This window comes from Wyeomyia smithii, chromosome 1 (assembly GCF_029784165.1).
Source record: "Wyeomyia smithii strain HCP4-BCI-WySm-NY-G18 chromosome 1, ASM2978416v1, whole genome shotgun sequence".
Classification (NCBI taxonomy): Eukaryota; Metazoa; Arthropoda; class Insecta; order Diptera; family Culicidae; genus Wyeomyia; species Wyeomyia smithii.
In genome coordinates this window covers 89,393,560-89,407,146 of record NC_073694.1, presented here as the reverse complement: position 1 = coordinate 89,407,146, position 13,587 = coordinate 89,393,560, and the positions used below count along the sequence as shown (strand labels likewise).

The 13,587-nt window shown below is 22.3% G+C and overlaps 1 protein-coding gene across 1 annotated transcript in view; it reads right to left on the bottom strand.

The window, feature by feature from the left end:
• LOC129716913 (antigen 5 like allergen Cul n 1-like) overlaps nt 1-4,070 on the bottom strand; it is a gene marked incomplete at its 3' end in the record, with an annotated part of 76,654 nt that extends 72,584 nt beyond the window's left edge. Inside the window, exon 1 of the mRNA XM_055666758.1 lies at nt 3,895-4,070. Within this exon, the coding sequence (XP_055522733.1) occupies nt 3,895-3,916 (22 nt within the window). The remainder of the gene's footprint in view (nt 1-3,894) is intronic.
• Between the last annotated feature and the right edge of the window lie 9,517 nt (nt 4,071-13,587).

The following is a 13,587-nucleotide window of genomic DNA, read 5'->3' as shown; positions in this document are numbered from 1 at the left end:
ATTGAAGTTGACTATGATACACTGAATCTCCAGCAGCAAATCGATGTTTTTACCAATTGGTGTGAACGGAATCGGATGGGATTAAATCCAATGAAATGTTCGGTGACCTCCTTTTGCCGTAGAAAGGATACAATTAAGTTCGAATACAAAGTTGCTGGCTTGATAGTTCCTCGCGTCGAACACGTGAAGGACCTTGGAATAATACTTGACTCTAAGCTAACGTTTAAGCAGCATATCAACTTCACAATTGCCAAAGCTTCGAAGAACTTAGGCTTCATCTTCCGAATGACCAGAAACTTCACAGACATTTACTGCCTAAAAAGCTTATACTGCTCGCTTGTTCGCTCAGTCCTGGAGTATTGCTCAGTAGTGTGGAACCCAGTGTACTTTAATGCAGCTGAGAGAATCGAAAATGTTCAGCGCAGGTTTCTTCGTTACGCCCTTCGACAGTTACCTTGGCATGATCCATTTAGACTACCAAGCTACGAAAACCGATGTCAACTCATCCGTCTTGACCCACTACATGCTCGAAGGAATACAGCTCGGGCTTTAGTAGTATCCGATCTCTTGGCAGGACGTTGTGATGCTCCATCTCTACTAGGGCGCATCAACATCCAAGCAAGGCTGCGTAGTTTAAGAGGCAGTTCATTTCTCCGATTAACCCATAGCAGAACAAACGTTGCCGCAAATGCCGCCATAACAGGGCTTCAAAGACTGTTTAATCGTGTGTCGCATATTTTCGACTTAAATGTTCCTAGGATTAGGTTAAGACAACTATTTTTAGATTATTTTAAAAATGTTTAGTGTTTGTTTAACTTTAAGTTTTATCATTGGGGCCGTTTGAGGCCTGTTGATAAATAAAGAAATAAATGTAAACATCGTGCCTTATTGCAGCAGTAGGCGGCTGTGTGGCCTAGCTGCTTGCAATTGGTGCAATTCATAACACGGGGTACATACAATCGCACAGGCAGACGAACCCGATCGATCGAGACGTGGCTAGGGAGAGCAGATCCGGCAAACGTAACACGAAACGAGTCTGACGGAGTGTACACTTTTGTGCCGTTGACAAGAGACACAGACCGCAATTGCTTGCAATCTATTATATTTACTTTTACGTCGTGACACAAAGCATTTTTGAAGCAGCCAAAACCGCTTGCCAAGATACACTCGACCGACAGACTCGAATCGGTTATGACACCGTCGATCTCCACGTCTCGTGCGGGTATATAAACGCGATACTCGCGTGTGAAAAGCTCGGAGCGAGCAATAGCGTTGGCCTGTTCCAGGTCGCTGACCACGACACGGAGCTTGTTGGGTCTGACCTTGGAGATTTCGGTCACGGCCTTGTACCCCTCCGTCAGGTCTTTCGAAATCTGCAGGATGTTTAACGGTTTCGATTTCGGTCCTGCTTTTGGCCGAAAGAAAACAGTAAAGCTGCCCTGAGATCCGTCCGGGTAAAGCCTGGGGCGAGGGGGGACTGGAGAATTAACAGAGGAAGGGTTGGCAGGAGGGACAGGGTCGGAGGGGTTCGGGGATGGTGGCACGGGAGGCGAAGGATCTACATCCATCGCGCTAAATCTAGCGCACTAGCGCCGAACGATCACGTACCTCTTTACTTCTCCTTTCAGCAGGGTTGGTTGTCCGAACGGTCGAAGCTGCAGCCGTTACAGCCAGCAGCACCAATACAGCAGCTCCAAACAGCCACCAGCAGCGAGCCGGGTGTGTGATCACTCAGCACAGCGACACAACTCGCTGTCAACTGTTGGCTTCTTCTTTTTCCTCCTTTGTGTTGAGATTCTCGTCCACTGCTGTAGCACAAATCACTTAGCAGCCAAATCGGCTTACGCACCAGCAAACAGCCACAATGCGAAACAGTTGCACAAAGGCGGGCGACCTTGAACCTTCACTCGACCAGGCAAACAATGCCAACACTTGCTCGCGCGTCTTTTGTTTTATATTCTATCGGAGCGATCACCAAACACATCCGATACTGATGCGTGTTCGGCACAGAATGAACTCATTTCACTTGTCTTATTCTCATTTTCACTTCACTGTCAATCTCACTTCACGGAGCTAGTTTTTGTCACCTCACTTTAGATAGAATCGGGAATAGGTCTCAGAAAGTAAGTGAGCGTGGGAGTGAAATATATATTCCACCGAGAAGTAACTCCCGTAATAAGTAACGTTGGCTGAATAGCGCACTGAATATGGGCTCTCACACTTCAGGCATAAAACTTAGAGTATTGCAATATTCGGCAAATTTGTACTACTATTTGGAGGCTACAAATTTGTTATACATCGTTTCTCAAAATTGTAGTGGTGGAGTAAGCTATCGGTAAAACGAAACGGCAACCGAAAAAACACCCAGAAATTGAATAGGCAAACTTGCCGTATTTGAAACTCAAATATAATTCATAACGTTTTCGAAATAATATGAAAAATTTTCGAAAATATTTTAAGAATCACGAACAAAATTGATAAAATCTAATTTATCAAGCCCAAACCAAACACCATGCAAGTAAAGCCCAGCACGCGAAGCGGAAAATCGCTTGAAGTCTCAGAAGCACACTGGTCCGATTATGATACATTTTTTGGTCCGATCATGATTCACCCTGGTCCGATCATGGTACAAAATCAGGAAAAATCAAGCATTCCAATGAACGTATGGTTTTTGCTGGAGAACCATGGACAAATTAAGAAAAACGCGTATTTTCCTAAATAATTATAATTTCTCGAGCTTAAATTAGAAATAACTCGGAAACCAATGCCTTTAGAATGTTTACTACCAAGAGCTTTCTGATTTAAAATGACTCTCCGCATCTTTTAAAATCCGAATACAAATATTTTGAAAAATGTTTGAATTAGAATTTTCATAAAAAAATTAATCTACCATAAAACATTATTTTTCATTTCTCCATCCTGGACTTTTTTTTAAAAGTTGCGTATTAACGTCAAGTTTCTTTAAAAAAAAAAATAAAAAAAAATTCAACTCTTTTTTTTTAAATTGAGATAATATGTTTATTTTTAATTTTTTTTGGTCAAAAAAATGTTTTTTTGTGCAGTGTATATTTTTTTATGGTGCATTTTTGATTCCCTACAACTCATTCTCAGACAGTTTTTCTATACAACCAACGGTTTCTGGGCTACAATGCTTCGAATAAAACCTATGCCAAAAGGCATACGCCCTTTTAGAATGTAACTCATGGGTGTAAAAAATCTCTCCACCTGTGAAAAATGCTCAGTTTGCTAAGCCAAATACGTGTGCAAAGTTTCATTCAAAACAAAAATGGTCGATTAAATTTTCGCTTGTTTTTCAGGCGAATTGAAATGATTTTGCTCATTAGGAACACGAAATGCGTATTGGAGTTGATTTTTATTTTTTGTCCCACCCTACTATCTATGTCTTCCAGTTAAGTTACTTTAGCCAGAGAGGAAATTACTACCAAGCTTTAATAAAAAAATTATTAAACTGTTATAAATTACACAGTCACAAAACACATTTCCAATAAGTGTTCACTATTAAAAGTAGATAAATTATTTACTACGATTGTAGACATAGCCTCGTCACATCAAAAAATTAAAATGTTAAACATTACATATTCCATCACTTGGCTCGTATCTTTAAAATGGTCGATCACTTGTTTCTGCACATTCTATAGTTTTTACATATTTAACATAATTATTAAGAACACACACACACAATATTTGCTACATATTATAAAGATACTGTTTTCTAACATTAAAAAGAAAATCAAACTAATAACAGAAGTTTCGAATGCTGACATTTAATATCACACTCGTTATTGCTTTGAAAATGTTTATGACTATACAAGTCAATACTGTAGACTGCTTATTGCTTCTTAGTGCCAAACAGTCTACGAATGTTTAACTTACCGGTTAGTGTGAGTGACCCCATCGTCGCTTGACAAACAGCTGGGACTATGGTCGAAATTATAATTTTAAATTACTAAAACAAATAATGCAAACTTGCGAACACGCTAGAAAATGCGCTGCGTGAACCGCTAGGATGTAGAGAGCAACTTAGAGGTTAAACCACCTCTGCCCAAATACCGACCAGCACTGACCTTGTACAGATCACAGAACTATCCATTTCTTGAAAAATCATTTCTAACTTTGTGTGATATAATTCAGATATCCGGCTGTTCTCGCAAGCCGGTTTTTAACTCAGAATTCAACCACTAATATAAATCAGCATATATAGCACGATGTTTCTGGTTAGCATTCATTATAATTCAACATTTCTTTTTCCGTTTTGCTCTAGCAGCTGATTGCAAAAAAATAAATCCATGCCAATTATTACCACGTGTTTTTCGAACAAGTCAACTATTATTAGAAATAGCTTATTTTGTAGATACTGTAGAAAACTGCTCCTTTGTGTTTTTCTTTTTTAGAAAACGGCGCAGAATTCAAAAGCGGTACACTGAGATTTTCAAATTGTCCAGGTTTTCGCGTTATTCATTATGTAGAAACGCAGAAAAAATCTAAAATTATCTTGAAAACTTCACTCTGATCCACCTTAGCATTAAACTGGCGACAACCCATTTGTGAGATAGATCAGAAGTTTTGTATTGTAGGGGATGGTGACACCTCAACAGCTATAAATAGATTTACCGTATGATTACCATATGAATGTTAGCCATACTATACAACTGACCTTAACCGTTATGAGCTTGACGGAGTACCCAGGTACCTTTCTAAGTATTATAAGACGAAATTTCATAGTTCACCTCAATCAATAGTTATAAATATGAGTGACATCTCAAAAATCATTAATAGGCAACTTTTGATAATATTAGTTCTTATATAGAAACAGGAGCGGCGTGGGAGGGTAATGGGGTTTACACCTTACATACCCGACGGGGTACTCGGATACCTACAAAGTGAGATTCATCCAGATCCCGATAGCTTTAGCACCAATAAATTCACTAACTTCTCTACTTGGAAATTAGTACCAGTGGTGCCCTAAACGAATTTTATCATTTTAGGTAATCCGATTTTCTGGGGATATAAGTAATTTTTTAACATTGAAACACAGTCTTAATTTGAAAAAAAAATCCAGAACGGCAATTTCCGGTTTCTTGAACAGCATCAAGAATGGCCGAATACCATCCAATATGGGTAATTCAGAAATCGGGATAATGCCAAAAGGCCGGAAACCAACTTTTGACGCCATTATCAATTTCAAAAAACCATCCTTTTTGCTGAGCTAATTTGATAATATGACGTGTGTTGTGTTTAAAGTGAATATGCTACTTAACGTTCTGGTTTAATAAATGTTGAACAGCCATTGTATAACTGCTGGAATATAAGCTTCTTGTATGCACCTCTAAACTAAGCGTACTGGTTGATTTGTCATAACAAGGAATGGTTTTTCGATGTGGGACTATGTCTTTTCGTAAGGGTCCGGATTGAGATTTCGCATCTTGTGAAACATTTTAGTTTTTGCACTGGGGTGCTACATGTCATGCGAAATGAGCGAAATGAAACACCAGGGATGTTGAAAGCAGGTGGCATTGAAAGTGGATGGTGCCTGATTTTTCTTCAATTGAATTGTACAACAGAAGTAGCGGATAATGGTTCATAATAGCTCACACACGGACCGTGGATGGTAGAAGCAGATGGCGGGAGAAGCAAAAAGCCGTGTCATAGTGAACGCGATTAGTGGCGCGAACCGATTCGCCATGCCGTAGTAAATGTACAGCCAGGCATGTCTTTTCTACTTAGAGAAACACTACAGTGTAGGACAGCGGTTCTCAACCTGAGGTACGCGTACCCCTAGAAATACGCGAACGCCTTCAGGGGGTACGCGAAAGAAAAACAGTAATGGCGGATTCAATTTGAAACCTGAACTAGACTACCACTACATGATCTACCACTACTCTTTCCCACTCTGCGAGAACATTTCAAGCCAGTTGGATTGGATTGGATTGGACAATTGATTTGGAAAAAATTGCCAAGGGGTCCGCTGGTGTAGGAGATTATCTTTCACTGCGCAAACAACTACTCTAACACTGCTGAGCAAAGCAACGCACTCACTTGAGAAGAACAACGGATCGTGTCTCACACGAAAGGACAATACGCTCAATAACTACACAACAGAGCTCACTGGATTGCTTTTACTGTGTGTCCTCTAAGTAAATTCCGAATGAGGGAAAAATCTGGGTGAGAAAGTGTACGGAACGGAAGGTCATTTGTGATTCGAAAACAGCTCAATGTTCAGTGAATTTTGCAGCGCTCCCTAGTGGTGGAAAAAACGCTTTCTACACAGAAAATAAACTATATTTTGACTACTTCTACTGAAATCTGTTAAATACCCTGGTTTAAATCGGCCATGCAACAAAACTACAGGTGAACTCTTTTAATGTGGTTATGTGTTTATTTTATACACGCAAAACTTTTCCTTATTATTTAAAAGCAACAGCTCAAAATTTCCCTTTGGATAACAAATCTGTTACTAAAAAGGCAATAAAGTTCTTCCCCAGTCAAGTAACAACACATACTGTCATATATTTTGCACGTGTTACGTGAGTACGACTATCTAATAATGGTTATTTCAACAACATGCAAAATTTTCTCTGTTGAAAAATGCTGCCTCTCCATCTCCAGTAAACAAAAATCACACACCGTCGCATATGTTGCACATGTTAGGCCTGAAACATGCTGAACGTCAACGCTAGCGATCGGGCGAGATTCTTGCCGTAGGTGAATCAGCCGTAAGTAGAGCTGTTCATTAACCTACGGCAAGAATCTCGCCCGATCGTTCGCGTTGGCGTTCAGCATGTTTCAGGCCTTACTACTTTTTTGCTATCTCCAATTCATCCGGTTGCGTGTATTAGTTCGCTCATTGTATGTTTACGGAGAAAATAGTAAGAGGGTGGTATCCAAGACACGACCACATAGTTGACGTAGGACTGCAATAGTTTTATATTTTCTTTTGAAGCTCTGTTTGACTTGAACTAGTTTTACTTTTGGCACGGTTCGATTTTGGCAACGAAAAATATTCTGGCGTGATGACAAAATCGAACGAGGTCTGTATTTTTTTTATTATTTATTTGCAGCACTCTATTTTAGAAGAAAAAATATTCTCTTTAACACTGATGAATACCTTTCATTCTAATACAGTCAATTATCTTTATTACGCGAAAAGAAATAATAAATTGAGTACGATTTAGTAGAAATTGAACTTTTTCATATATCTATTTGTCTTGTGAAAGAGAGCTCACTCACCGATCACAAAGCGGCAAATATTTCACATAAAAATTTTTCCTGCAGTTACAAGCTCATTGAAACAATATCGATAACGACTTACAGTTTTTAGTCGAAATTGTATATTCACAGAATATTAAAAATTGACATAGAATTTTTTGAGCTTTAATCAGTTTCAAGATACCAAAGAAAATCGAAGATACCATATTTGAAAGTCATATGTCTGTTATCAAAAATAAACCGGGCTAGAGTGATGCATAACATTAGCCTCAGCAAATAATGTTTGCATAGTGTTGTTCAATTACAAGTAAGGTTATGAAAAGTAATATTTTCTTGTTGATGCTAATGTAGAAAATTTTTTAATTGAAATATACAAATACGAATGTCGGAACTCTAATATCAAGTTGGAATAAATTTGGTTTTCCTCTATACCGCCACCGCGGGATGCAAATAGGATTGTCATATTAAACTTAATTCATTAAGCTATCAAAATATTATCATCAGTACACCTCATTTAACTTCCTATTCAAAGATCTGTACGGAGCATTTTGGTTCTCTATTGTCTCTTATTTATATTTATATTTATATTTATATTTATATTTATATTTATATTTATATTTATATTTATATTTATATTTATATTTATATTTATATTTATATTTATATTTATATTTATATTTATATTTATATTTATATTTATATATAAATTTATATTTATATTTATATTTATATTTATATTTATATTTATATTTATATTTATATTTATATTTATATTTATATTTATATTTATATTTATATTTATATTTATATTTATATTTATATTTATATTTATATTTATATTTATATATATATTTATATTTATATTTATATTTATATTTATATTTATATTTATATTTATATTTATATTTATATTTATATTTATATTTATATTTATATTTATATTTATATTTATATTTATATTTATATTTATATTTATATTTATATTTATATTTATATTTATATTTATATTTATATTTATATTTATATTTATATTTATATTAATATTTATATTTATATATATATTTATATTTATATTTATATTTATATTTATATTTATATTTATATTTATATTTATATTTATATTTATATTTATATTTATATTTATATTAATATTTATATATATATTTATATTTATTTTTATATTTATATTAATATTTATATATATATTTATATTTATATTTATATTTATATTTATATTTATATTTATATTTATATTTATATTTATATATATATTTATATTTATATTTATATTTATATTTATATTTATATTTATATTTATATTTATATTTATATTTATATTTATATTTATATTTATATTTATATTTATATTTATATTTATATTTATATTTATATTTATATATATATATATTTATATTTATATTTATATTTATATTTATATTTATATTTATATTTATATTTATATTTATATTTATATTTATATTTATATTTATATTTATATTTATATTTATATTTATATTTATATTTATATTTATATTTATATTTATATTTATATTTATATTTATATTTATATTTATATTTATATTTATATTTATATTTATATTTATATTTATATTTATATTTATATTTATATTTATATTTATATTTATATTTATATTTATATTTATATTTATATTTATATTTATATTTATATTTATATTTATATTTATATTTATATTTATATTTATATTTATATTTATATTTATATTTATATTTATATTTATATTTATATTTATATTTATATTTATATTTATATTTATATTTATATTTATATTTATATTTATATTTATATTTATATTTATATTTATATTTATATTTATATTTATATTTATATTTATATTTATATTTATATTTATATTTATATTTATATTTATATTTATATTTATATTTATATTTATATTTATATTTATATTTATATTTATATTTATATTTATATTTATATTTATATTTATATTTATATTTATATTTATATTTATATTTATATTTATATTTATATTTATATTTATATTTATATTTATATTTATATTTATATTTATATTTATATTTATATTTATATTTATATTTATATTTATATTTATATTTATATTTATATTTATATTTATATTTATATTTATATTTATATTTATATTTATATTTATATTTATATTTATATTTATATTTATATTTATATTTATATTTATATTTATATTTATATTTATATTTATATTTATATTTATATTTATATTTATATTTATATTTATATTTATATTTATATTTATATTTATATTTATATTTATATTTATATTTATATTTATATTTATATTTATATTTATATTTATATTTATATTTATATTTATATTTATATTTATATTTATATTTATATTTATATTTATATATATATTTATATATATATTTATATTTATATTTATATTTATATTTATATTTATATTTATATTTATATTTATATTTATATTTATATTTATATTTATATTTATATTTATATTTATATTTATATTTATATTTATATTTATATTTATATTTATATTTATATTTATATTTATATTTATATTTATATTTATATTTATATTTATATTTATATTTATATTTATATTTATATTTATATTTATATTTATATTTATATTTATATTTATATTTATATTTATATTTATATTTATATTTATATTTATATTTATATTTATATTTATATTTATATTTATATTTATATTTATATTTATATTTATATTTATATTTATATTTATATTTATATTTATATTTATATTTATATTTATATTTATATTTATATTTATATTTATATTTATATTTATATTTATATTTATATTTATATTTATATTTATATTTATATTTATATTTATATTTATATTTATATTTATATTTATATTTATATTTATATTTATATTTATATTTATATTTATATTTATATTTATATTTATATTTATATTTATATTTATATTTATATTTATATTTATATTTATATTTATATTTATATTTATATTTATATTTATATTTATATTTATATTTATATTTATATTTATATTTATATTTATATTTATATTTATATTTATATTTATATTTATATTTATATTTATATTTATATTTATATTTATATTTATATTTATATTTATATTTATATTTATATTTATATTTATATTTATATTTATATTTATATTTATATTTATATTTATATTTATATTTATATTTATATTTATATTTATATTTATATTTATATTTATATTTATATTTATATTTATATTTATATTTATATTTATATTTATATTTATATTTATATTTATATTTATATTTATATTTATATTTATATTTATATTTATATTTATATTTATATTTATATTTATATTTATATTTATATTTATATTTATATTTATATTTATATTTATATTTATATTTATATTTATATTTATATTTATATTTATATTTATATTTATATTTATATTTATATTTATATTTATATTTATATTTATATTTATATTTATATTTATATTTATATTTATATTTATATTTATATTTATATTTATATTTATATTTATATTTATATTTATATTTATATTTATATTTATATTTATATTTATATTTATATTTATATTTATATTTATATTTATATTTATATTTATATTTATATTTATATTTATATTTATATTTATATTTATATTTATATTTATATTTATATTTATATTTATATTTATATTTATATTTATATTTTTATTTATATTTATATTTATATTTATATTTATATTTATATTTATATTTATATTTATATTTATATTTATATTTGTATTTATATTAATATTTATATTTATATTTATATTTATATTTATATTTATATTTATATTTATATTTATATTTATATTTATATTTATATTTATATTTATATTTATATTTATATTTATATTTATATTTATATTTATATTTATATTTATATTTATATTTATATTTATATTTATATTTATATTTATATTTATATTTATATTTATATTTATATTTATATTTATATTTATATTTATATTTATATTTATATTTATATTTATATTTATATTTATATTTATATTTATATTTATATTTATATTTATATTTATATTTATATTTATATTTATATTTATATTTATATTTATATTTATATTTATATTTATATTTATATTTATATTTATATTTATATTTATATTTATATTTATATTTATATTTATATTTATATTTATATTTATATTTATATTTATATTTATATTTATATTTATATTTATATTTATATTTATATTTATATTTATATTTATATTTATATTTATATTTATATTTATATTTATATTTATATTTATATTTATATTTATATTTATATTTATATTTATATTTATATTTATATTTATATTTATATTTATATTTATATTTATATTTATATTTATATTTATATTTATATTTATATTTATATTTATATTTATATTTATATTTATATTTATATTTATATTTATATTTATATTTATATTTATATTTATATTTATATTTATATTTATATTTATATTTATATTTATATTTATATTTATATTTATATTTATATTTATATTTATATTTATATTTATATTTATATTTATATTTATATTTATATTTATATTTATATTTATATTTATATTTATATTTATATTTATATTTATATTTATATTTATATTTATATTTATATTTATATTTATATTTATATTTATATTTATATTTATATTTATATTTATATTTATATTTATATTTATATTTATATTTATATTTATATTTATATTTATATTTATATTTATATTTATATTTATATTTATATTTATATTTATATTTATATTTATATTTATATTTATATTTATATTTATATTTATATTTATATTTATATTTATATTTATATTTATATTTATATTTATATTTATATTTATATTTATATTTATATTTATATTTATATTTATATTTATATTTATATTTATATTTATATTTATATTTATATTTATATTTATATTTATATTTATATTTATATTTATATTTATATTTATATTTATATTTATATTTATATTTATATTTATATTTATATTTATATTTATATTTATATTTATATTTATATTTATATTTATATTTATATTTATATTTATATTTATATTTATATTTATATTTATATTTATATTTATATTTATATTTATATTTATATTTATATTTATATTTATATTTATATTTATATTTATATTTATATTTATATTTATATTTATATTTATATTTATATTTATATTTATATTTATATTTATATTTATATTTATATTTATATTTATATTTATATTTATATTTATATTTATATTTATATTTATATTTATATTTATATTTATATTTATATTTATATTTATATTTATATTTATATTTATATTTATATTTATATTTATATTTATATTTATATTTATATTTATATTTATATTTATATTTATATTTATATTTATATTTATATTTATATTTATATTTATATTTATATTTATATTTATATTTATATTTATATTTATATTTATATTTATATTTATATTTATATTTATATTTATATTTATATTTATATTTATATTTATATTTATATTTATATTTATATTTATATTTATATTTATATTTATATTTATATTTATATTTATATTTATATTTATATTTATATTTATATTTATATTTATATTTATATTTATATTTATATTTATATTTATATTTATATTTATATTTATATTTATATTTATATTTATATTTATATTTATATTTATATTTATATTTATATTTATATTTATATTTATATTTATATTTATATTTATATTTATATTTATATTTATATTTATATTTATATTTATATTTATATTTATATTTATATTTATATTTATATTTATATTTATATTTATATTTATATTTATATTTATATTTATATTTATATTTATATTTATATTTATATTTATATTTATATTTATATTTATATTTATATTTATATTTATATTTATATTTATATTTATATTTATATTTATATTTATATTTATATTTATATTTATATTTATATTTATATTTATATTTATATTTATATTTATATTTATATTTATATTTATATTTATATTTATATTTATATTTATATTTATATTTATATTTATATTTATATTTATATTTATATTTATATTTATATTTATATTTATATTTATATTTATATTTATATTTATATTTATATTTATATTTATATTTATATTTATATTTATATTTATATTTATATTTATATTTATATTTATATTTATATTTATATTTATATTTATATTTATATTTATATTTATATTTATATTTATATTTATATTT